The sequence below is a fragment of the Oncorhynchus keta genome, chromosome 22, assembly GCF_023373465.1.
Source record: "Oncorhynchus keta strain PuntledgeMale-10-30-2019 chromosome 22, Oket_V2, whole genome shotgun sequence".
Taxonomy (NCBI): Eukaryota; Metazoa; Chordata; class Actinopteri; order Salmoniformes; family Salmonidae; genus Oncorhynchus; species Oncorhynchus keta.
The window spans coordinates 30,136,331-30,163,973 of NC_068442.1; the positions used below are offsets into that span (position 1 = coordinate 30,136,331).

Here is a 27,643-nt window from a genome sequence, read left to right on the forward strand (position 1 = left end):
GAATCTTTTATTTCATCTCATGAAACATGGGACCAACACTTCACATGTTGCCTTTATATTTTCGGTCAGTTTATTTTCCTTCTTTATTATTTTCCCCTAATCCTTCCACCCCTCTCCTAATTGGAGTAAACTAATTAAACATGTGACCGACCGACTCGATTCGGTCTTATGTAGCAAAATTTGAAATGGTGTTTTTTACATTGGATAAAAGTAGAGACTCAGAGCTTGAAAATGGTTTATCAGACACTACAGCTTAGGAACAATTGGAAAGTAATTATGTTTTGAACATGTATTAAATAACTTGTAACCACACTTTTGAGAAAATGGACCTACTGGAAAGCTCTTTGTCTACACCCATTCAGCATCACTCACACCCTTTTAAGATTTAGCCCCACCCATCTCTCTAAGGATTCACATGTGAGGCTATGTAGTAAACAACCAAAGCGTTAAAGACTGAAGGCTGGCTTATACTACTGGTGTGTTCGTAAATTTAATTTGGAGTGTGCTCTGGGCGTTCGTAGACTCAGAGCGTTATCAGATTGGCCGTTTGTAAATTCAGAGCATTTCACTCTCGGAGCGTTCAGAGCGCACACTAGACGCTCTTGCCGAAAAAAGTAGGATTGATCCTAGCATTCTGACCTAACAACAGCAGTCAAGCACCAAAGCTAACTGGCTAAAGTTGTCTAGTTTGCCAGCTACATCCAGACATAAATGAGAGAACAGCTCACTTTGACCATTTTACTCGCCCTAGCAAAGTTGGTTAGGCTATTTTATGTTATCCAGATTGTTGGTGACTGCAACTGTGCTGCTGGCAACAATTTAATTATGCTTTTTGGCCAACATTTACTGACACCGGCCATATTCAACAGGTGTTGAGTTGAGTGTTTGTAAATTCATCTGTTATTTTGTGTTCTGGCACACTCAGACGAGAGTGCTCTGAAATTGGAGTAGATTGACAGAGAGAATTTACCAGCTACGTCTATCAACAGTTGTCGGTGTGACATCATAAACATTTTATTGAAATAGTTACTTGCATAGTCTTTTGTTTAGACATGGAGCTAGCTAGCTAAACAATGAACCACAATCCCAATAACTTACTACCCTGCATGAATCTGCAGGTAGCTAACCAACCAGGTTGAATGATAGCTACATTGCACACCCATCCAAACTCATCTCTCGGCATGTCCAGCCCACTCATTATCTCAGCCAATCATGGCTATAGGGAAGGTTGCTGACTTTTTCCATGGCTAAACCAACAAGGCTCGTAATTTAACAATTTTATTTGTATTTACAAATGGCATACATGTTTGTTATTAATTCACATGCTCCAGACGGCATTTCTGCCAAAAATAACACATTTTGATTTTTTTTTAAAGTTTACGTTAAAATGGCGCTCCTGTGAAGTAGTGACACGTGACATATGTCTAGTGTCCTAAAACGAGTCACATATAGTTTCCTTCTTTATTATTTTACCCTTTCCCTAGCATACCTCCCCTAATTGGAGTGAACTAATGGACAACGATACGTAGGCTTCCACTTCCAGTTTATATTGTATATCCTACATACATTTCACGGACAGCATATTTTACATTAGTTATCTTTTGTATATTTTTAGTCCCAGCCTTCAGCTACCCTCAACACCTTCCAAGACCATCCAGTTTTGATTTTTAGCTGCAATATATTTTCCACTGTGCTGTGATGGCGGGACACAATGCAATTAGTCCGGGTAGCCAATGTGCAGGGGCACTGGTTAGTCGGGCTAATTGAAGTAATATGCACATGCATGTATAGTTAAAGTGACAATGCATAGATGATAAATAGAGAGTAGCAGCAGCGTAAAAGAAGGGTGGCTGGGGTCTTTGATAATTTTTAGGACCTTCCTCTGACACCGCCTTGTGTAGAGGTCCTGGATGGCAGGCAGCTTAGCCCCAGTGATGTAATGGGTCGTACGCACTACCCTCTGTAGTTCCTTGTGGTTAGAGGCCGAGCAGTTGCCGTACCAGGCAGTGATGCAACAAATCAAGATGCTCTCGATGTTGCAGCTGTAGAACTTTTTGAGGATCTAAGGATCCATGCCAAATATTTTCAGTCTCCTGAGGGGGAATAGGTTCTGTTGTGCCCTCTTCCCTACTGTCTGACTTGAAGCTCTCACCCTGCTCCACTACAGCCCCATCCTTTTCCTGTAGTCCACAATCATCTCCTTTCTCTTGATTACGTTGAAGGATATGTTGTTATTCTGGCACCACCCGGCCAGGTCTCTGAGCTGCTCCCTATAGGCTGTCTTGTCATTGTTGCCTACCACTGTTGTGTCGTCTGCAAACTTATTGACGGTGTTGGAGTCATGCCTGGCCATGCAGTCATGCAGTCATGAGTGAACAGGGAGTACAGGAGGGGACTGAGCACGCACCCCTGAGGGGCCCCTGTGTTGAGGATCAGCGTGGCAGATGTGTTGCTACCTACCCTCACCACCTGGGGGCGGCCAGTCAGGAAGTCCAGTATCATTGAAGGTCCCCAAGAACACAGTGGCCATCGTTCTTAAATGAACCACCAAGACTCTTCCTGGAGCTGGCCGCGTGGCCAAACTGAGCAATTGGAGGAGAAGGGCCTTGGTCAGGGAGATGACCAAGAACCCAATGGCCACTCTGACAGAGCTCCAGCGTTCCTCTGTGGAGATGGGAGAACCTTCCAGAAGGATAAATATCTCTCCAGCACTCCACCGATCAGGGCTTTATGGTAGAGTGGCCAGACAGAAGCAACTGGTCTGATGAAATCAAGTTTGAACTCCAACAGGACAACGACCGTAACCACACAACCAAGACAGGAGTGGCTTCGGGACAAGTCTCTGAATGTCCTTGTGTGGCCCAGCCAGAACCCAAACTTGAACCCGATTGAACATCTCTAGAGAGACCTGAAAATAGCTCTGGAGCGATGTTCTCCATCCAACCGGACAGAGCTTGAGAGGATCTGCAGAGAAGAATGGGAGAAACTCGACAAATATAGGTGTGCCAAGCTTTTAGCGTCATACCCAAGAAGACTAGATGCTGTAATCACTGCCAAGGGTGCTTCAACAAAATATTGAGTAAAGTTTCTGAATACTAATGTAAATGTAATATTTCAGAAAATACTTTTTGCTTTGTCATTATGGGGTATTGTGTGTAGATTGATGAGAATAAAAACAACAATTTAATCTATTTTAGAATAAGGCTATAACGTAACAAAATCTGGAAAAAATCAAGGGGACAGAATATTTTCCGAATACACAGTATGGTTAATACGAAAACTAGTGATCTAATGATCACTTTTCAGTAAAACTTGTAGTGCTGGTATGGTTGTATCCCCCATATACAGTGTATATAACATTATATTGCTTGCAAGAATGTTGTATAATAATTTTAATTGAGAAAAACTCAGTTTTGAATTAGGCGTCGTTTTGTGTATCAGTTCATAAACCATGTGCCATGGAATTAGTACATCGAATATCTCCTCCCAACTATTTTGCAACCTGTATGGTGCAGCTGTCACTGTTTTGGACCTGCAATGAAACTGGTATACTTTTTTACTCATCACAATTTTCTTTAGTGAAATTTGGTCTTTAATGCAGGGCCGATAGACAAGTTCCTTACGTTCTCCCCCTTCCACTTGGCTACTTGACTATTTCATTTTTGTGGTAATGCTGCAATCAGTTCGTTGTAATTTTTTATAGAGCAGACATTTACATATATTTATGTTAACTGCATGTGTGACATAGGAACGTGTTACTCAGTGAACTAGATAAGGATTGATGCCAGAAGTGGTTCTGTTGGAGAGATGCCATCTCTGCTAGAACGTATTGCTTTGTGTTCGTCATCCTGCTCAGTGGACATTGATGCTGTCTGTGATGATGAAGAGGAGGACTTCCCTCACTTGACATTTCCTGACTGTTGATGAAAATAAAACCTAATATAACTCAAACGGAAAGCATTTGCATTTTTGCGCAGTCCTGGCAGTGCTGAGAGGGATAGTTTGGCCTTCTATTTGTTCTGGTTCTAGTTGGATGTCTTGGGGAACTGGGAGGTAGGGAGACCAGCACGCCTCTGCAACCACCAGTCCTATTTCTCACATACAGTGGGGCTAAAAATTATTTAGTCAGCCACCAATTGTGCAAGTTCTCCAACTTAAAAAGATGAGAGATGCCTGAAATTTTCATCATAGGTACACTTCAACTATGACAGACAAATTTAGAAAAAAAATCCAGAAAATCACATTGTAGGACTTTTTATGAATTTATTTGCAAATTATGGTGGAAAATGAGTATTTGGTCACCTACAAACAAGCAAGATTTCTGGCTCTCACAGACCTGTAAATTATTCTTTAAGAGGCTCCTCTGTCCTCCACTCATTACCTGTATTAATGGCACCTGTTTGAACTTGTTATCAGTATAAAAGACACTTGTCCACAACCTCAAACAGTCACACTCCAAACTCCACTTTGGCCAAGACCAAAGAGCTGTCAAAGGACACCAGAAACAAAATTGTAGACCTGCACCAGGCTGGGAAGACTGAATCTGCAATAGGTAAGCAGCTTGGTTTGAAGAAATCAACTGTGGGAGCAATTATTAGGAAATGGAAGACATACAAGACCACTGATAATCTCCCTCGATCTGGGGCTCCACGCAAGATCTCACCCTGTGGAGTCAAAATGATCACAAGAAAGGTGAGCAAAAATCCCAGAACCACACGGGGGACCTAGTGATTGACCTGCAGAGAGCTGGGACCAAAGTAACAAAGCCTACCATCAGTAACACACTACGCTGCCAGGGACTCAAATCCTCCAGTGCCAGACTGTCCCCCTGCTTAAGCCAGAACATGTCCATGCCCGTCTGAAGTTTGCTAGAGAGAATTTGGATGATCCAGAAGAAGATTGGGATTATGTCATATGGTCAGATGAAACCAAAATATAACTTTTTGGTAAAAGCTCAACTCGTCGTGTTTGGAGGACAAAGAATGCTGAGTTGCATCCAAAGAACACCATACCTACTGTGAAGCATGGGGGTGGAAACATCATGCTTTGGGGCTGTTTTTCTGCAAAGGGACCAGGACGACTGATCCGTGTAAAGGAAAGAATGAATGGGGCCATGTATCGTGAGATTTTGAGTGAAAACCTCCTTCCATCAGCAAGGGCATTGAAGATGAAACATGGCTGGGTCTTTCACCATGACAATGATACCAAACACACCGCCCGGGCAACGAAGTTGTGGCTTTATAAGAAGCATTTCAAGACATTTTTCCGGATTCCCGTTTCAAATAAATCAGAGTATGTTCTACTCATATAATTGAAAAACAAGTCGTTATGTGTAGGCAGGAACACATGTAAATAGGTCAGCTGGAATATGAGTTGATCAGGGTGAATTTTCAACAAATACACAGGTATTGTCCTTTCCATGGTAGCAAAATCTTATCTAATTTTTCTAACTTTATTTTAAAATGTATTGTCGTGAGATAATACATTTGTTTTCAGGATATTAATACCGAGTATATCCACTTCACCGTCGGACATTTTTTTGGGGTAAACTACACGGTAATGTAAAAGTAGTATTTTTTTTTTTAGATCCAACTCATAATATGGTGCACTTAATTTGGTTTTAATGCAGAGAGGTTAGAACTATTATCTAGATCCTCTTTGAGGCTGTGCAGGGATCCAAATTGCGGATTTAAAAGAAAACATTAACTGTCAGCGTACAATGACACCTTTGTTTTTAATCCCTGGATTTATATCCCCTTAATATTATTGTTGGATCTGATTTTAATAGCTAATATTTTGATAGCAATCATAAATAAATATGCTGATAAAAGACAGCCTTGTTTTACTCCTCTTGACAGTTGAATACTTTCTGAGAAGTAGCCATTATTTACTATTTTACACCTGGGGTTATTATTGTAACAGCAGCTCTTCGTCTGAAGAGGAGTAAGGATGGGACCAAGATGCAGCGTGGTAAGTTGTCCATAATGTTTTTAATACAGACAAATGAACACTCGAACAATAACATTAAACGATAACGTGAGCGCGCAGGCGCACTGGAGCTCTTCAGCACCGAGCCTGCCCAACCTTACTTGGTTGAATGCTCCCGGTAACCAGGCTAGTGCGGCGAGGTGGAAGATGCACTGGAGACCAGATGCATAGAGCCGGCTTCATGGCACCTGGCTCGATGCCCACTCTAGCCCGGCCGATACGAGGAGCTGGAATGTACTGCACCGGGCTATGCACCCGCACTGGGGAAACTGTGTGCTCCACCACATAACACGGTGCCTAACCGGTCCCTCTCGCTCTCCGGTAAGCACGGGAAGTTGGCACAGGTCTCCTACCTGGCTTCGCCACACTCCCCGTGTGCCCCCGCCCAATACATTTTTGGGGCTGCCTCTCGGGCTTCCAGCCGCCCTGCCGTGCTGCCTCCTCATACCAGCGCCTCTCTGCCTTCGCTGCCTCCAGCCTTGCCTTGGGACGGCGATATTCCCCTGGCTGTGCCCAGGGTCCTTTACCGTCTATAATCTCCTCCCAAGAACAGGAGTCTTGTGTTCGCTGCTGCTGCCCGTTACCATGCCGCTTGGTCCTTTTGTGGTGGGTGTTTCTATAACGGCAGATCTCCTCTTCGTCTGAAGAGGAGTAAGGATCGGACCAAGATGCAGCGTGGTAAGTGTCCATAATGTTTTTAATACAGACAAATGAACACTCAAACAAAAACAAGAAACGATAACGTGAAATCTACAACAACCGAAACAGTACCGTGTGGCGACAAACACACACACGGAAACAAACACCCATAAACCAACAGTGAAATCCAGGCTACCAAAGTATGATTCTCAATCAGAGACAACTAACGACACCTGTCTCTGATTGAGAACCATACTATGCAGAAGCAGAAACCAAACATAGAAACAAACATAGACTGCCCACCCCAACTCACGCCCTGACCATACTAAATAAAGACAAAACAAAGGAAATGTGACAATTATACATACCTTTAACCCAATGTGTGAGATTCTCCAAAGTTAAAATAGTCCAACCATTCATATATAAATTCCAGTCCAGTCCATTCGTACTTTATCAAAGGCCTTTTTAAAGTCTATGAACACCAGGCCTGGTTTCCCAGATTTTTCGTAGTGTTCTATTGTTTCCAATACTTGTCTTATATTATCTTGAATGTATCATCCATGTAAAAAAAACTGTCTGATTAGGATGAATAATATCCATCAGCTGCTTTTGTAGCTGAGGAAATAAACACAATGATAATAACAATAATAAGCATTTCCAGCCAAGAGCATCCTCCCTCCCTGTTGCTGGTATTCTCCCTCCCTGTTGCTGGTAAGTATTCTACGAGTTTTAAATGGCCACATTCTCAGCTCTTAGTGGAATGTGAGTAGGCCCTTTCATCTAGAGAAAGCCTATGTGTTTGGAGAGATTATAAAGAGGACAGCCTTTTCTCTAAAAAAACAACATATTTTTCTCTTAATAAATATTCCACAGCAGTAACCTTCTCTTACAAGAAATAAAGAGCATTTGACTGACCAATTCTTCTATTTCATTGTAGCCCATGTGATGTCGTTTTGCTGTACTGCTCTACAAAGCCTGTTCCCCAGATGAAAAGAGGAGCAGAAATAGATTTTGCCCATCAAGCTGTGTGCCAGGGAGAAGCTCTGCTCGCTCCATTTCAAACTGCTGCCGGTCACAACACAAACCTGTCCCTCATTTCCTTCCCAGAGAGCAGAGAGAGAGAAAACAGGAAAGTGTGTTGGCCTCCAGACAGCGTCTGGGAAAGAGAAGGAAGAAGGGAGCGTCTCTCCTCACAGCCTGCAGCCTCCCAGCCTGCCAGCCCGACAAGTCAATCAGTCCACGTCTCCCGATCCACCTCTCATCTCTGGGCTGCTACAGGAGAATAGCAGAGCTGCAAGGCCATTGGCCCACAGACAGGGCTCTGACAGTAGACCAGATAACTGAACTGACTGGGTTCACTCATTGGACCTGAGGAGGGATCTTGACATGCAGCCTGACGCATACCAGAATGGATTATTCATAATAAGCCTGCTCTCTCTCTAAACACGCAATGTCAATGGTTACAAAGATTAATTTAAACTGTGTGAATTTATACTGCCAACAATATTGTGTAGCCTATATGGAGGGGAAGGGAAATATATTGTTACTCTGTAATATTTGTTTAATGTAATTTTGAACACTGACCAAATTGCCTATGAATGCAAACATACAATGGATAATGATTTAATGTCTCAACACACATATTAGTTTAATTTAATCTCTGTGACAATGCAGAGTGTAGTAGAGGACATTTGTTTTGTTTGTTGCTGAGACAGGTTAATTCTGTGGATATGATGATGATGAGAAGGAAGGAGGGAGACAGTGAGTGATTAGGTGAAGGAATATTCATTTTGGAAGCCAACAGAAAACAATTGGCTTCATTAAACTCTAGCCAAGCACAGTGTCTGCTTGTCTCACTATAAATGACCATTATCTACATGTTTGCTGTGACATCTGTCTTCGCTGATAGTCTCTTTAAGTGTTGTGTTAAAATAAATTACAGGGCCTTGTCCCAAACAATCTCAATCTTCATCAAAACTCCAGCTTCTAATTGCACTCTTTCGATCAAACTTAAGAGGTTGCTACAGCAACATACAGGTTTTGATACTGAAACTTAAATCTCGGAGGTCCTAAACCCTGTTAGTTGAACCTCACCCAAAATCTTTTCGATGACGAACAGTCTGAGGATGCAGACAGAAGAAGTGACAATTTGACCTTACCCTTCTATAAACACATTAACAGTGAGAAAGAATAAGTATTTCCCATTGAGATCGCAATATATTTTATTATTTCCCCATTTTTGTTCATCTGTTTCTTTAGTTCAGATTGAACAGCTGTTGTGTCTGATTGTGTCTCATCTCATCCTAAACCACCAGTTGGTGGCGCTATAGATGTAATTGGCACCAGTGGCAGCACAGGAGACAATTTTTGTCTCATGCAAATACATGTTAGATTTTAATTAAGCAGACAAACAATGAGAAATATTGTGATTATTATATCTCTGTAATCACATATTGTTGCCCTATTATGTGGTCTGAACATCTTTTTACAATTTTTTAAATTTCACCTTTATTTAACCAGGTAGGCAAGTTGAGAACAAGTTCTCATTTACAATTGCGACCTGGCCAAGATAAAGCAAAGCAGTTCGACACATACAACAACACAGAGTTACACATGGAGTAAAACAAACATACAGTCAATAATACAGTATAAACAAGTCTATATACGATGTGAGCAAATGAGGTGAGATAAAGGAGGTAAAGGCAAAAGTAAATACAATATAGCAAGTAAAACACTGGAATGGTAGATTTGCAGTAGAAGAATGTGCAAAGTAGAAAAAAAATAATGGGGTGCAAAGGAGCAAAATAAATAAATAAATAAAATAAATACAGTAGGGAAAGAGGTAGTTGTTTGGGCTAAATTATAGGTGGGCTATGTACAGGTGCAGTAATCTGTGAGCTGCTCTGACAGTTGGTGCTTAAAGCTAGTGAGGGAGATAAATGTTTACAGTTTCAGAGATTTTTGTAGTTCGTTCCAGTCATTGGCAGCAGAGAACTGGAAGGAGAGGCGGCCAAACAAAGAATTGGTTTTGGGGGTGACTAGAGAGATATACCTGCTGGAGCATGTGATACAGGTGGGAGATGCCTTGGTGACCAGTGAGCTGAGATAAGGGGGGACTTTACCTAGCAGGGTCTTGTAGATGACATGGAGCCAATGGGTTTGGCGACGAGTATGAAGCGAGGGCCAGCCAACGAGAGCATACAGGTCGCAATGGTGAGTAGTATATGGGGCTTTGGTGACAAAACGGATTGCACTGTGATAGACTGCATCCAATTTGTTGAGTAGGGTATTGGAGGCTATTTTGTAAATTACATCGCCAAAGTCGAGGATTGGTAGGATGGTCAGTGTTACAAGGGTATGTTTGGCAGCATGAGTGAAGGACGCTTTGCCAATTCTAGATTTAACTTTGGATTGGAGATGTTTGGGTCTGGAAGGAGAGTTTACAGTCTAACCAGACACCTAGGTATTTGTGGTTGTACACGTATTCCAGTCAGAGCCGTCCAGAGTAGTGATGTTGGACAGGTGGGCAGGTGCAGGCGACGATCGGTTGAAGAGCATGCATTTAGTTTTACTTGTATTTAAGAGCAATTGGAGGCCATGGAAGGAGAGTTGTATGGCATTGAAGCTTGCCTGGAGGGTTGTTAACACAGTGTCCAAAGAAGGACCAGAAGTATACAGAATGGTGTCGTCTGCGTAGAGGTGGAGCAGAGACTCACCAGCAGCAAGAGCGACATCATTGATGTATACAGAGAAGAGAGTCGGTCCAAGAATTGAACCCTGTGGCACCCCCATAGAGACTGCCAGAAGTCTGGACAGCAGACCCTCCGATTTGACACACTGAACTCTATCAGAGAAGTGAACCAGGCAAGGCAATCATAGTAAAAAGTGGATATTTTATCAGGGGAAATTAGAAACAGGAAGTCCTGCCTCTTGCGCAGTCAGCATATATACACTACAAAAGTATTTTGACACCCCTTCAAATTAGTGGATTCAGCTATTTCAGCCACACCTATAGCTGACAGGTGTATAAAATGTAACACACAGTCATGCAATCTCCAAAGACAAACACTGACAGTAGAATGGCCCTACTGAAGCGCTCAGTGACTTTCAACATGGCACCGTCATAGGATGCTACTTTTCCAACAAGTCAGTTCATCACAATTCTGCCCTACTAGAGCTACCCCGGTCAACTGTAAGTGCCGTTATTGTGAAATGGAAAAATCTAGGAGCAACAATGGCTCAGCCACTAAGCCGTAGGCCACAGAAGCTCACAGAATGAGACCGTTGAGACCACTGAGTGCTGACGAGGGTAGCGCGTAAAAATCCTCTGTCCTTGGTTGAACACTCACTCCAGAGTTCCAAACTGCCTCTGGAAGCAACGTCAGCACAGTAAGTGTTTGTCGGGAGCATCATGAAATGGGTTTCCATGGCTGAGCAGCCGCACACCACCCAGGTTAACACTACCTGCCCGAATGCGTAGTGCCAACTGTAAAGTTTGGTGGAGGAATTATGGTCTGGGGCTGTTTTTCATTGTTCGGGCTTGGCCCCTTAGATCCAGTGAAGGGCAATTGTAACGCTACAGCATACAAGGACACTAGACAATGCTTCCAACTTTGTGGCAACAGTTTGGGGAAGGCCCTTTCCTGTTTCAGCATGACAATGCCCCCATGCACAAAGTGAGGTCCATACAGAAATATTTTGTTGAGATCGGTGTGGAAGACCTTGACTGGCCTGCACAGAGTCCTGACCTCAACTCCATCGAACACCTTTGGGATGAATTGGAAAGCCGACTTCGAGCCAGGCCTCTTGTGGATGAATGGAAGCGAGTTCCCGCAGCAATGTTCCAACATCTAGTGGAAGCCTTCCCAGAAGAGTGTAGGCTGTTATAGCAGCAAAGGGGGGATCAACTCCATATTAATGCCCATGATTCTGGAATTAAATGTTCGACGAGTAGGTGTCCACATACTTTTGGTCATGTCGTGTATATTTATAAATATTCATAAACTATGGTATTAGACTAAACTTCACTTGCATCATCATCATGGTATTGAGAGATAAACATGAAAATGCTTTGTTATCCAACTGATCTTGTGTCCTTTCTGTCATCCTGTGAACCCTTTTCATTGCTGCTCGCAGCTATTTTGCTTGTGTATGTTTCCAAGAAGCAATGGTTGGTTCAACTAACCCTTTATCTCACCTAACCCCACTCTGCCCTACGGGTCAGTGTGTCTGAGAACTTTATCTCCCGTCTAGATAAGCCTATATCTGCTGGGATTTTTATAGTAAAAACTTTAGGTATAATTCTTGGTGGGGTTTACAGTGCTTCGAAAGGTTTATCCTGTCTCTGTTTAGTCTTTCTCCAGCCAATGCCGCTCAAAGCACCACCTAACCAATAACACGGCCATAAAAATGAAATAGGCTCTCATTTGAACAGTTTGACATTTATGACACACACATCTTGACATGATCGCCTCCTATTCACTCAAACTTTTCCATGTACCTGGAAAGCTGATAGCAGTAAGATGATTCTCTAATTTTGATCTTGTCATGTGTGGGTAATTGCCAGTGACTTCCAGAGTTGTTTTGCATGCAGCCACTTTTCAAATCACCTCTAAACTCAATGCAACAGAAAGCCTGTGTCCCAAATGGTACCCTATTCCCTAGTGTACTACTTTTGGCCAAAAGTTGTGCACTAGGGAATAGGGTACCATTTTGGAAATTAACCTTCTGTTTTTTAGAGATTAGAGGAATAGGGTGTCATTTGGGACTTGGACAAACTCATACAACACATAATTTCTGATGCTACAGTGCCATCTCTCTGCATCATTCAATTAAGAGTAATCTCATCTAAACAACAAAGTCCTGCTCTCGCTGCCAAGCCAGGTCTCTCTCAACCACTTTTTCCCCCATTTATTTAACTAGGAAAGTCAGTTAAGAACAAATTCTTATTTACAATGTCGGCCAAACCCTCCCCTAACCCAGACGACGCTGGGCCAATTGTGCGCCGCCCTATGGGACTTCCGATCACGGCCGGTAGTGATGGGATCGAACCAGGGTCTGTAGTGACACCTCTAGCGCTGTGATCCAGTGCCTTAGACTGCTGCCCCACTCGGGAGCCTATTATCGTTTAACCATGATCCAAGTGATTCATGTTCCTTTGGTCTGGAAATGACACACAGTTTGTTTTGTACAGTTCTTTATCAAGTTAAATGAAGCTCAGAGTCAAAGGAAAGAGATAAGGGAACCACAGAGCTAGTATCTGAGGAAGTTGGAACCGCCTGACTGGATTCAAGTGGAAAGAAACTGATACTTGGAAATAGTTGCAGGGGGATAGACTTGGCAAACCTGAAATAAAAATGTCCCAAAACACCAGAGAAATGTTTAGAGTTACAGTACACTAGGCTTTCAGAACAGTGCTGTGTGTTTGTAACAGAGATAGCTGTGTTGTTGATGTTTTACTAACATGTGTAAATTGTGTCCTTCTCACAGGTAGCCCACCAGCCACTGGTACTGGCACTCTGGTCATCCACCTGGAGGACTACAATGACAATGCTCCCTATGTTCACCCATCTGTGGTACGGGTGTGTGAAGACGCCAGGGACAGTGTGGTGATAGTGGGGGGACGGGACAGGGACATCCACCCCAACACTGGGCCCTTTAAGATCGAGCTGGGGAAGCAGCCAGGGCTGGAGAACACGTGGAAGGTCACCAGGGTCAACAGTGAGTTCAGACAGTTACAGTTAGGCTGCTATCTACAGAACATTACACTCCCTAGGCTGCTACCTACAGAACAGTACACTAACTAGGCTGCTATCTACAGAAAAGTACACTCACAAGGCTGCTATCTACAGAAGAGTACACTCCCCAGGCTGCTAACTACTGAATAGTACACTCACTAGGCTGCTTAATACAGAAGAGTACAATCCCAAGGCTGCTACCTACAGAACAGTACACTCACTAATCTGCTACCTACAGAACAGTACACTCACTAGGCTGCTACCTACAGAACAGTACACTCACTAATCTGCTACCTACAGAACAGTACACTCACTAGGCTGCTACCTACAGAACAGTACACTCACTAAGGCTGCTTCCTACAGAACAGTACACTCCCTAGGCTGCTACCTACAGAACAGTACACTCCCTAGGCTGCTACCTACAGAACAGTACACTTCCTAGGCTGCTATTGGCACTCACTAAGCTGCTATCTACAGACCTATGCACTCACAAGGCTGCTATCTACAGAAGTATACACTCACTAGGCTGCTACCTACAGAACAGTATTCTCACTCTGCTGGTACCTGCAGATCAGTACACTCACTAGGCTGCTATCTACATCATGGTACAGTCTCTAGGCTGCTACCTAGAGAACAGTACTCTCCCTTGGCTGCTACCTACAGAACAGTACACTAACTAGGCTGCTTAATGCAGAACAGTTCACTCACTAGGCTGCTACGTACAGAACAGTACACTCACAAGGCTGCTACCCACAGAACAGTACACTCACAAGGCTGCTACCCACAGAACAGTACACTCACTAGGCTGCTATCTACAGAACAGTACAATCACTAGGCTGCTATCTATAAAATATAACACTTACTCGGCTGCGATCTACCAAACCAGACACTCACTAGGTTGCTATCTACAGAACAGTACACTCACTAGGCTGTTACCTACAGAGCAGTACACTCACTAGGCTGCTATCTACAGAATATTACACTAACTAGGCTGCTATCTACAGAACAGTACACTTCATACTCTGCTACCTACAGAACAGTACACTCACTAGGCCGCTACCCACAGAACAGTACACTCCCTAGGCTGCTACCCACAGAACAGTACACTCACTAGACTGCTACCTGCAGAACAGTACACTCCCTAGGCTGCTATCTACGGAACATTACACTAACTAGGCTGCTATCTACAGAACTGTACACTCACTAATCTGCTGTCTACAACAGAACAGTACTCTCCCTTGGCTGCTACCTACAGAACAGTACATTCACTAGGCTGCTACCTATAGAAGAGTACACTCCCGACGCTGCTTTCTACAGAACTATACACTCACTAAGCTGCTATCTACAGAACTATACACTCACTAGGCTGCTATCTATAGAATATAACACTCACTAGGCTGCTACCTACAGAACAGTACACTCACTAAGCTGCTATCTACAGAACTATACACTCACTAAGCTGCTTTCTACAGAACTATACACTCACTAAGCTGCTATCTACAGAACTATACACTCACTAAGCTGCTTTCTACAGAACTATACACTCACTAAGCTGCTATCTACAGAACTATACACTCACTAAGCTGCTTTCTACAGAACTATACACTCACTAAGCTGCTATCTACAGAACTATACACTCACTAAGCTGCTTTCTACAGAACTATACACTCACTAAGCTGCTATCTACAGAACTATACACTCACTAGGCTGCTCCCTTCAGAACAGTACACTCCCTAGTCTATTTTTAGCACACACTAGGCTGCTATCTGTAGGTACTAAACACTTTATAGACTGCTACCTGCAGAACAGTACACTCTCTAGAATGCTACCTACAGATCAGTACACTCCCTAGGCTGCTATCTATAGAATGGTACACTCACTTTGCTGCTATCTACAGAACAGTACACTCCCTAGGCTGCTATCTATAGAATATAACACTCACTAGGCTGCTACCTACAGAACAGTACACTCACTAGGCTGCTATCTACAGAACAGTACACTCCCTCTGCTGCTACCTGCAGATCAATACACTCACTAGGCTGCTACCTACAGAACAGTACACTCACTAGGCTGCTATCTGCAGAACAGTACACTCACAAGGCTGCTACCTACAGAACAGTACACTCACTCTGCTGCTACCTGCAGATCAATACACTCACTAGGCTGCTAACTACAGAACAGTACACTCACAAGGCTGCTACCTACAGAACAGTACACTCACTCTGCTGCTACCTGCAGATCAATACACTCACTAGGCTGATACCTACAGAACAGTACACTCACTTGGCTGCTATCTACAGAACAGTACACTCACTCTGCTGCTACCTGTAGATCAATACACTCACTTGGCTGCTATATACATAACGGTACACTCACGATTCTGCTACCTACAGAACAGTACACTCACTATGCTGCTACCTACAGAACAGTACACTCACTAGGCTGCTATCTACATAACAGTACACTCACTAGGCTGCTATCTGCAGAACATTACACTAACTAGCCTGCTCCCTTCAGAACAGTACACTCCCTAGTCTATTTTTGGCACACACTAGGCTGCTATCTGCAGGTACTAAACACTTTATAGACTGCTACCTGCAGAACAGTACACTCTCTAGAATGCTACCTACAGATCAGTACACTCCCTAGGCTGCTATCTATAGAATGGTACACTCACTTTGCTGTTATCTACAGAACAGTACACTCCCTAGGCTGCTATCTAAAGAATATAACACTCACTTGGCTGCTATCTACAGAACTGTACAGTCACTAGGCTGCTACCTACAGAACAGTACACTCACTAATCTGCTACCTACAGAACAGTACACTCACTAGGCTGCTACCTACAGAACAGTACACTCACTAATCTGCTACCTACAGAACAGTACACTCACTAATCTGCTACCTACAGAACAGTACACTCACTAGGCTGCTACCTACAGAACAGTACACTCACTAATCTGCTACCTACAGAACAGTACACTCACTATGCTGCTACCTACAGAACAGTACACTCACTAATCTGCTACCTACAGAACAGTACACTCACTAGGCTGCTACCTACAGAACAGTACACTCACTAAGGCTGCTTCCTACAGAACAGTACACTCCCTAGGCTGCTACCTACAGAACAGTACACTCCCTAGGCTGCTACCTACAGAACAGTACACTTCCTAGGCTGCTATTGGCACTCACTAAGCTGCTATCTACAGACCTATGCACTCACAAGGCTGCTATCTACAGAAGTATACACTCACTAGGCTGCTACCTACAGAACAGTATTCTCACTCTGCTGGTACCTGCAGATCAGTACACTCACTAGGCTGCTATCTACATCATGGTACAGTCTCTAGGCTGCTACCTAGAGAACAGTGCACTCACTAGGCTGCTACCCATAGAAGAGTATTCTCACTCTGCTGGTACCTGCAGATCAGTACACTCACTAGGCTGCTATCTACATCATGGTACAGTCTCAAGGCTGCTACCTAGAGAACAGTGCACTCACTAGGCTGCTACCTATAGAAGAGTACACTCCCTACGCTGCTTTCTACAGAACATTACACTCACTAGGCTGCTATCTACTGAACAGTACTCTCACTAGGCTGCTACAGGCATTTATATTGGTATAGTGGGGAATTACAGGGTACATCATTCTCCGACTTATCCCATATCGTGTGAGAAGGCTTATAAGCATGCTAGAGGGGTCTGTCATTTATCCATTAATGCACAACCATTTGTGTGTGTGTATGTGTGTTTGGGGGGGTTCAGTTCGAATTGAATACATTCAATTCAGGAAGTGATTTGAATAAACATGTACAGTTGGATAAATGTCTGGAAAAAATTGCTTAAACTTTTCAGTTGACTGATAATGAAATAGATATTTTCCATTTTTTATGAGATCATTGGAATTTGACCCCAAGCCGAGTGTGTGTGTGCTTATGCATTTATATTAATTTATCTCTTGCCTGTATAATTTTCATGTTTGTAGAGTATGGCATGTAATCCAGCATGAAAGTATCAAAACATAATTATCTTGTCAGTTAACCTCATTGGCTGGTATATGTTTCAGACACACATGCTCAGATCATGCTGCTACAGAATATGAAGAGGGCCAACTACCAGCTGCCTCTGGTGGTGACAGACTCGGGCCTGCCTCCGCTCTCCAACAGCACCGAGATCAAGGTCCAGGTGTGCACCTGTAAGAAAAACAGAATGGACTGCAGTGGTGCTGGCTCTCTACGCTCCAACCTGATGTTGCTGCTGGGACTAGTCCTGCTCTCCCTATTCTGTGAGTATATAAGTAACTCTAGGCCTGCTCTCCCTACTCTGTTATTATATAGCAACTCTAGTCCTGCTCTGCCTACTCTGTGAGTATATAGTAACTCTAGGCCTGCTCTCCTTACTCTGTGAGTATATAAGTAACTCTAGGCCTGCACTCCCTACTCTGTGAGTATATAGTAACTCTAGGCCTGCTCTCCCTACTCTGTGAGTATATAGCAACTCGAGTCCTGCTCTCCCTACTCTGTGATTATATAGCAACAAGTCCTGCTCTACCTTCTCTGTGAGTATATAAGTAACTCTAGGCCTGCTCTACCTTCTCTGTGAGTATATAAGTAACTCTAGGCCTGCTCTCCCAACTCTGGGAGTATATAGTAACTCTAGGCCTGTTCTCCCTACTCTGTGAGTATATAGCAACTCTAGTCCTGCTCTCCCTACTCTGTGATTATATAGCAACTAGTCCTGCTCTCCCTTCTCTGTGAGTATATAGCAACTCTAGGCCTGCTCTCGCTACTCTGTGAGTATATAGTAACTCTAGGCCTGCTCTCCCTACTCTGTGAGTATATAAGTAACTCTAGGCCTGCACTCCCTACTCTGTGAGTATATAGTAACTCTAGGCCTGCTCTCCCAACTCTGGGAGTATATAGTAACTCTAGGCCTGTTCTCCCTACTCTGTGAGTATATAGTAACTCTAGGCCTGCTCTACCTTCTCTGTGAGTATATAGTAACTCTAGGCCTGCTCTCCCTACTCTTTGAGTATATAGTAACTCTAGGCCTGCTCTCCCTACTCTGTGAGTATATAAGTAACTCTAGGCCTGCACTCCCTACTCTGTGAGTATATAGTAACTCTAGGCCTGCTCTCCCAACTCTGTGAGTATATAGTAACTCTAGGCCTGCACTCCCTACTCTGTGAGTATATAGTAACTCTAGGCCTGCTCTCCCAACTCTGGGAGTATATAGTAACTCTAGGCCTGTTCTCCCTACTCTGTGAGTATATAGCAACTCTAGTCCTGCTCTCCCTACTCTGTGATTATATAGCAACTAGTCCTGTTCTCCCTACTCTGTGAGTATATAAGTAACTCTAGGCCTGCACTCCCTACTCTGTGAGTATATAGTAACTCTAGGCCTGCTCTCCCAACTCTGGGAGTATATAGTAACTCTAGGCCTGCTCTCCCTACTCTGTGAGTATATAGCAACTATAGTCCTGTTCTCCCTACTCTGTGAGTATGTAAGTAACTCTAGGCCTGCACTCCCTACTCTGTGAGTATATAGTAACTCTAGGCCTGCTCTCCCAACTCTGGGAGTATATAGTAACTCTAGGCCTGTTCTCCCTACTCTGTGAGTATATAGCAACTCTAGTCCTGCTCTCCCTACTCTGTGATTATATAGCAACTAGTCCTGTTCTCCCTACTCTGTGAGTATATAGCAACTCTAGTCCTGCTCTCCCTACTCTGTGATTATATAGCAACTAGTCCTGCTCTCCCAACTCTGTAAGTATATAGTAACTCTAGGCCTGCTCTCCCTACTCTGTGAGTATATAGCAACTATAGTCCTGCTCTCCCTACTCTGTGAGTATATAGTAACTCTAGGCCTGCTCTCCCTACTCTGTGAGTATATAAGTAACTCTAGGCCTGCACTCCCTACTCTGTGAGTATATAGTAACTCTAGGCCTGCTCTCCCTACTCTGTAAGTATATAGTAACTCTAGGCCTGCTCTCCCTACTCTGTGAGTATATAGTAACTCTAGTCCTGCTCTCCCTACTCTGTGAGTATATAGTAACTCTAGGCCTGCTCTCCCTACTCTGTGAGTATATAAGTAACTCTAGGCCTGCACTCCCTACTCTGTGAGTATATAGTAACTCTAGTCCTGCTCTCCCTACTCTGTAAGTATATAGTAACTCTAGGCCTGCTCTCCCTACTCTGTGAGTATATAGCAACTATAGTCCTGCTCTCCCTACTCTGTGAGTATATAGTAACTCTAGGCCTGCTCTCCCTACTCTGTGAGTATATAAGTAACTCTAGGCCTGCACTCCCTACCTCTGTGAGTATATAGTAACTAGGCCTGCTCTCCCTACTCTGTGAGTATATAGTAACTCTAGGCCTGCTCTCCCTACTCTGTGAGTATATAAGTAACTCTAGGCCTGCACTCCCTACTCTGTGAGTATATAGTAACTCTAGGCCTGCTCTACATTCTCTGTGAGTATATAGTAACTCTAGGCCTGCTCTCCCTACTCTGTGAGTATATAGTAACTCTAGGCCTGCTCTCCCTACTCTGTGAGTATATAAGTAACTCTAGGCCTGCACTCCCTACTCTGTGAGTATATAGTAACTCTAGGCCTGCTCTCCCAAATCTGGGAGTATATAGTAACTCTAGGCCTGTTCTCCCTACTCTGTGAGTATATAGCAACTCTAGTCCTGCTCTCCCTACTCTGTGATTATATAGCAACTAGTCCTGCTCTCCCTACTCTGTGAGTATATAGCAACTCTAGTCCTGCTTTCCCTACTCTGTGAGTATATAGTAACTCTAGGCCTGCTCTCCCTACTCTGTGAGTATATAGTAACTCTAGGCCTGCACTCCCAACTCTGGGAGTATATAGTAACTCTAGGCCTGTTCTCCCTACTCTGTGAGTATATAGTAACTCTAGGCCTGCTCTACCTTCTCTGTGAGTATATAGTAACTCTAGGCCTGCTCTCCCTACTCTTTGAGTATATAGTAACTCTAGGCCTGCTCTCCCTACTCTGTGAGTATATAAGTAACTCTAGGCCTGCACTCCCTACTCTGTGAGTATATAGTAACTCTAGGCCTGCTCTCCCAACTCTGTGAGTATATAGTAACTCTAGGCCTGCTCTCCCAACTCTGGGAGTATATAGTAACTCTAGGCCTGTTCTCCCTACTCTGTGAGTATATAGCAACTCTAGTCCTGCTCTCCCTACTCTGTGATTATATAGCAACTAGTCCTGTTCTCCCTACTCTGTGAGTATATAAGTAACTCTAGGCCTGCACTCCCTACTCTGTGAGTATATAGTAACTCTAGGCCTGCTCTCCCAACTCTGGGAGTATATAGTAACTCTAGGCCTGCTCTCCCTACTCTGTGAGTATATAGCAACTATAGTCCTGTTCTCCCTACTCTGTGAGTATGTAAGTAACTCTAGGCCTGCACTCCCTACTCTGTGAGTATATAGTAACTCTAGGCCTGCTCTCCCAACTCTGGGAGTATATAGTAACTCTAGGCCTGTTCTCCCTACTCTGTGAGTATATAGCAACTCTAGTCCTGCTCTCCCTACTCTGTGATTATATAGCAACTAGTCCTGCTCTCCCAACTCTGTAAGTATATAGTAACTCTAGGCCTGCTCTCCCTACTCTGTGAGTATATAGCAACTATAGTCCTGCTCTCCCTACTCTGTGAGTATATAGTAACTCTAGGCCTGCTCTCCCTACTCTGTGAGTATATAAGTAACTCTAGGCCTGCACTCCCTACTCTGTGAGTATATAGTAACTCTAGGCCTGCTCTCCCTACTCTGTGAGTATACAGTAACTCTAGGCCTGCTCTCCCTACTCTGTAAGTATATAGTAACTCTAGGCCTGCTCTCCCTACTCTGTGAGTATATAGTAACTCTAGTCCTGCTCTCCCTACTCTGTGAGTATATAGTAACTCTAGGCCTGCTCTCCCTACTCTGTGAGTATATAAGTAACTCTAGGCCTGCACTCCCTACTCTGTGAGTATATAGTAACTCTAGTCCTGCTCTCCCTACTATGTAAGTATATAGTAACTCTAGGCCTGCTCTCCCTACTCTGTGAGTATATAGCAACTCTAGTCCTGCTCTCCCTACTCTGTGATTATATAGCAACTAGTCCTGCTCTCCCTACTCTGTGAGTATATAGCAACTCTAGTCCTGCTTTCCCTACTCTGTGAGTATATAGTAACTCTAGGCCTGCTCTCCCTACTCTGTGAGTATATAAGTAACTCTAGGCCTGCACTCCCTACTCTGTGAGTATATAGTAACTCTAGGCCTGCTCTCCCAACTCTGTGAGTATATAGTAACTCTAGGCCTGCTCTCCCAACTCTGTGAGTATATAAGTAACTCTAGGCCTGCACTCCCTACTCTGTGAGTATATAGTAACTCTAGTCCTGTTCTCCCTACTCTGTGAGTATATAAGTAACTCTAGGCCTGCACTCCCTACTCTGTGAGTATATAGTAACTCTAGGCCTGCTCTCCCAACTCTGGGAGTATATAGTAACTCTAGGCCTGCTCTCCCTACTCTGTGAGTATATAGCAACTATAGTCCTGTTCTCCCTACTCTGTGAGTATGTAAGTAACTCTAGGCCTGCACTCCCTACTCTGTGAGTATATAGTAACTCTAGGCCTGCTCTCCCAACTCTGGGAGTATATAGTAACTCTAGGCCTGTTCTCCCTACTCTGTGAGTATATAGCAACTCTAGTCCTGCTCTCCTACTCTGTGATTATATAGCAACTAGTCCTGCTCTCCCTACTCTGTGAGTATATAGCAACTCTAGTCCTGCTTTCCCTACTCTGTGAGTATATAGTAACTCTAGGCCTGCTCTCCCTACTCTGTGAGTATATAAGTAACTCTAGGCCTGCACTCCCTACTCTGTGAGTATATAGTAACTCTAGGCCTGCTCTCCCAACTCTGTGAGTATATAGTAACTCTAGGCCTGCTCTCCCAACTCTGTGAGTATATAAGTAACTCTAGGCCTGCACTCCCTACTCTGTGAGTATATAGTAACTCTAGGCCTGCTCTCCCAACTCTGGGAGTATATAGTAACTCTAGGCCTGTTCTCCCTACTCTGTGAGTATATAGCAACTAGTCCTGCTCTCCCTACTCTGTGAGTATATAGCAACTCTAGTCCTGCTTTCCCTACTCTGTGAGTATATAGTAACTCTAGGCCTGCTCTCCCTACTCTGTGAGTATATAGTAACTCTAGGCCTGCACTCCCAACTCTGGGAGTATATAGTAACTCTAGGCCTGTTCTCCCTACTCTGTGAGTATATAGTAACTCTAGGCCTGCTCTACCTTCTCTGTGAGTATATAGTAACTCTAGGCCTGCTCTCCCTACTCTTTGAGTATATAGTAACTCTAGGCCTGCTCTCCCTACTCTGTGAGTATATAAGTAACTCTAGGCCTGCACTCCCTACTCTGTGAGTATATAGTAACTCTAGGCCTGCTCTCCCAACTCTGTGAGTATATAGTAACTCTAGGCCTGCTCTCCCAACTCTGGGAGTATATAGTAACTCTAGGCCTGTTCTCCTACTCTGTGAGTATATAGCAACTCTAGTCCTGCTCTCCTACTCTGTGATTATATAGCAACTAGTCCTGTTCTCCCTACTCTGTGAGTATATAAGTAACTCTAGGCCTGCACTCCCTACTCTGTGAGTATATAGTAACTCTAGGCCTGCTCTCCCAACTCTGGGAGTATATAGTAACTCTAGGCCTGCTCTCCCTACTCTGTGAGTATATAGCAACTATAGTCCTGTTCTCCCTACTCTGTGAGTATGTAAGTAACTCTAGGCCTGCACTCCCTACTCTGTGAGTATATAGTAACTCTAGGCCTGCTCTCCCAACTCTGGGAGTATATAGTAACTCTAGGCCTGTTCTCCCTACTCTGTGAGTATATAGCAACTCTAGTCCTGCTCTCCCTACTCTGTGATTATATAGCAACTAGTCCTGCTCTCCCAACTCTGTAAGTATATAGTAACTCTAGGCCTGCTCTCCCTACTCTGGGAGTATATAGTAACTCTAGGCCTGTTCTCCCTACTCTGTGAGTATATAGTAACTCTAGGCCTGCTCTACCTTCTCTGTGAGTATATAGTAACTCTAGGCCTGCTCTCCCTACTCTTTGAGTATATAGTAACTCTAGGCCTGCTCTCCCTACTCTGTGAGTATATAAGTAACTCTAGGCCTGCACTCCCTACTCTGTGAGTATATAGTAACTCTAGGCCTGCTCTCCCAACTCTGTGAGTATATAGTAACTCTAGGCCTGCTCTCCCAACTCTGGGAGTATATAGTAACTCTAGGCCTGTTCTCCCTACTCTGTGAGTATATAGCAACTCTAGTCCTGCTCTCCTACTCTGTGATTATATAGCAACTAGTCCTGTTCTCCCTACTCTGTGAGTATATAAGTAACTCTAGGCCTGCACTCCCTACTCTGTGAGTATATAGTAACTCTAGGCCTGCTCTCCCAACTCTGGGAGTATATAGTAACTCTAGGCCTGCTCTCCCTACTCTGTGAGTATATAGCAACTATAGTCCTGTTCTCCTACTCTGTGAGTATGTAAGTAACTCTAGGCCTGCACTCCCTACTCTGTGAGTATATAGTAACTCTAGGCCTGCTCTCCCAACTCTGGGAGTATATAGTAACTCTAGGCCTGTTCTCCCTACTCTGTGAGTATATAGCAACTCTAGTCCTGCTCTCCCTACTCTGTGATTATATAGCAACTAGTCCTGCTCTCCCAACTCTGTAAGTATATAGTAACTCTAGGCCTGCTCTCCCTACTCTGTGAGTATATAGCAACTATAGTCCTGCTCTCCCTACTCTGTGAGTATATAGTAACTCTAGGCCTGCTCTCCCTACTCTGTGAGTATATAAGTAACTCTAGGCCTGCACTCCCTACTCTGTGAGTATATAGTAACTCTAGGCCTGCTCTCCCTACTCTGTGAGTATACAGTAACTCTAGGCCTGCTCTCCTACTCTGTAAGTATATAGTAACTCTAGGCCTGCTCTCCCTACTCTGTGAGTATATAGTAACTCTAGTCCTGCTCTCCCTACTCTGTGAGTATATAGTAACTCTAGGCCTGCTCTCCCTACTCTGTGAGTATATAAGTAACTCTAGGCCTGCACTCCCTACTCTGTGAGTATATAGTAACTCTAGTCCTGCTCTCCCTACTATGTAAGTATATAGTAACTCTAGGCCTGCTCTCCCTACTCTGTGAGTATATAGCAACTCTAGTCCTGCTCTCCCTACTCTGTGATTATATAGCAACTAGTCCTGCTCTCCCTACTCTGTGAGTATATAGCAACTCTAGTCCTGCTTTCCCTACTCTGTGAGTATATAGTAACTCTAGGCCTGCTCTCCCTACTCTGTGAGTATATAAGTAACTCTAGGCCTGCACTCCCTACTCTGTGAGTATATAGTAACTCTAGGCCTGCTCTCCCAACTCTGTGAGTATATAGTAACTCTAGGCCTGCTCTCCCAACTCTGTGAGTATATAAGTAACTCTAGGCCTGCACTCCCTACTCTGTGAGTATATAGTAACTCTAGTCCTGTTCTCCCTACTCTGTGAGTATATAAGTAACTCTAGGCCTGCACTCCCTACTCTGTGAGTATATAGTAACTCTAGGCCTGCTCTCCCAACTCTGGGAGTATATAGTAACTCTAGGCCTGCTCTCCCTACTCTGTGAGTATATAGCAACTATAGTCCTGTTCTCCCTACTCTGTGAGTATGTAAGTAACTCTAGGCCTGCACTCCCTACTCTGTGAGTATATAGTAACTCTAGGCCTGCTCTCCCAACTCTGGGAGTATATAGTAACTCTAGGCCTGTTCTCCCTACTCTGTGAGTATATAGCAACTCTAGTCCTGCTCTCCCTACTCTGTGATTATATAGCAACTAGTCCTGCTCTCCCTACTCTGTGAGTATATAGCAACTCTAGTCCTGCTTTCCCTACTCTGTGAGTATATAGTAACTCTAGGCCTGCTCTCCCTACTCTGTGAGTATATAAGTAACTCTAGGCCTGCACTCCCTACTCTGTGAGTATATAGTAACTCTAGGCCTGCTCTCCCAACTCTGTGAGTATATAGTAACTCTAGGCCTGCTCTCCCAACTCTGTGAGTATATAAGTAACTCTAGGCCTGCACTCCCTACTCTGTGAGTATATAGTAACTCTAGGCCTGCTCTCCCAACTCTGGGAGTATATAGTAACTCTAGGCCTGTTCTCCCTACTCTGTGAGTATATAGCAACTCTAGTCCTGCTCTCCCTACTCTGTGATTATATAGCAACTAGTCCTGTTCTCCTACTCTGTGAGTATATAAGTAACTCTAGGCCTGCACTCCCTACTCTGTGAGTATATAGTAACTCTAGGCCTGCTCTCCCAACTCTGGGAGTATATAGTAACTCTAGGCCTGCTCTCCCTACTCTGTGAGTATATAGCAACTATAGTCCTGTTCTCCCTACTCTGTGAGTATGTAGTAACTCTAGGCCTGCACTCCCTACTCTGTGAGTATATAGTAACTCTAGGCCTGCTCTCCCAACTCTGGGAGTATATAGTAACTCTAGGCCTGTTCTCCCTACTCTGTGAGTATATAGCAACTCTAGTCCTGCTCTCCCTACTCTGTGATTATATAGCAACTAGTCCTGTTCTCCCTACTCTGTGAGTATATAGCAACTCTAGTCCTGCTCTCCCTACTCTGTGATTATATAGCAACTAGTCCTGCTCTCCCAACTCTGTAAGTATATAGTAACTCTAGGCCTGCTCTCCCTACTCTGTGAGTATATAGCAACTATAGTCCTGCTCTCCCTACTCTGTGAGTATATAGTAACTCTAGGCCTGCTCTCCCTACTCTGTGAGTATATAAGTAACTCTAGGCCTGCACTCCCTACTCTGTGAGTATATAGTAACTCTAGGCCTGCTCTCCCTACTCTGTGAGTATACAGTAACTCTAGGCCTGCTCTCCCTACTCTGTAAGTATATAGTAACTCTAGGCCTGCTCTCCCTACTCTGTGAGTATATAGTAACTCTAGTCCTGCTCTCCCTACTCTGTGAGTATATAGTAACTCTAGGCCTGCTCTCCCTACTCTGTGAGTATATAAGTAACTCTAGGCCTGCACTCCCTACTCTGTGAGTATATAGTAACTCTAGTCCTGCTCTCCCTACTCTGTAAGTATATAGTAACTCTAGGCCTGCTCTCCCTACTCTGTGAGTATATAGCAACTATAGTCCTGCTCTCCCTACTCTGTGAGTATATAGTAACTCTAGGCCTGCTCTCCCTACTCTGTGAGTATATAAGTAACTCTAGGCCTGCACTCCCTACTCTGTGAGTATATAGTAACTCTAGGCCTGCTCTCCCTACTCTGTGAGTATATAGTAACTCTAGGCCTGCTCTCCCTACTCTGTGAGTATATAAGTAACTCTAGGCCTGCACTCCCTACTCTGTGAGTATATAGTAACTCTAGGCCTGCTCTACCTTCTCTGTGAGTATATAGTAACTCTAGGCCTGCTCTCCCTACTCTGTGAGTATATAGTAACTCTAGGCCTGCTCTCCCTACTCTGTGAGTATATAAGTAACTCTAGGCCTGCACTCCCTACTCTGTGAGTATATAGTAACTCTAGGCCTGCTCTCCCAAATCTGGGAGTATATAGTAACTCTAGGCCTGTTCTCCCTACTCTGTGAGTATATAGCAACTCTAGTCCTGCTCTCCCTACTCTGTGATTATATAGCAACTAGTCCTGCTCTCCCTACTCTGTGAGTATATAGCAACTCTAGTCCTGCTTTCCCTACTCTGTGAGTATATAGTAACTCTAGGCCTGCTCTCCCTACTCTGTGAGTATATAGTAACTCTAGTCCCGCTCTCCCTCCTCTGTGAGTATATAGCAACTCTAGGCCTGCTCTCCCTACTCTGTGAGTATATAGCAACTCTAGTCCTGCTCTCCCTACTCTGTGAGTTTATAGTAACTCTTGGCCTGCTCTCCCTACTCTGTGAGTATATAGTAACTCTATTCTTGCTCTACCTACTCTATGAGTATACAGTAACTCTAGTCCTGCTGTCACTACTCTGTGAGTATACAGTTACTCTAGCCCTGCTCTACCTACTCTGTGAGTATACAGTAACTCTAGTCCTGCTCTCCCTACTCTGAGTAACTCTAGTCCTGCTGTCCCTACTCTGTGAGTATACAGTTACTCTAGTCCTGCTCTACCTACTCTGTGAGTATACAGTAACTATAGTCCTGCTGTCCCTACTCTTTGAGTATACAGTAACTATAAT

General features: G+C 43.9%; 1 protein-coding gene across 1 annotated transcript in view; it reads left to right on the forward strand.

The window, feature by feature from the left end:
- Positions 1–27,643, forward strand: part of LOC118401299 (cadherin-13-like) — a 636,121-nt gene that overhangs the window by 597,986 nt on the left and 10,492 nt on the right. The window contains exons 12-13 of the mRNA XM_035798686.2: positions 13,117–13,347; positions 17,434–17,652. Of these exons, the coding sequence (XP_035654579.1) occupies positions 13,117–13,347; positions 17,434–17,652 (450 nt within the window). The remainder of the gene's footprint in view (positions 1–13,116; positions 13,348–17,433; positions 17,653–27,643) is intronic.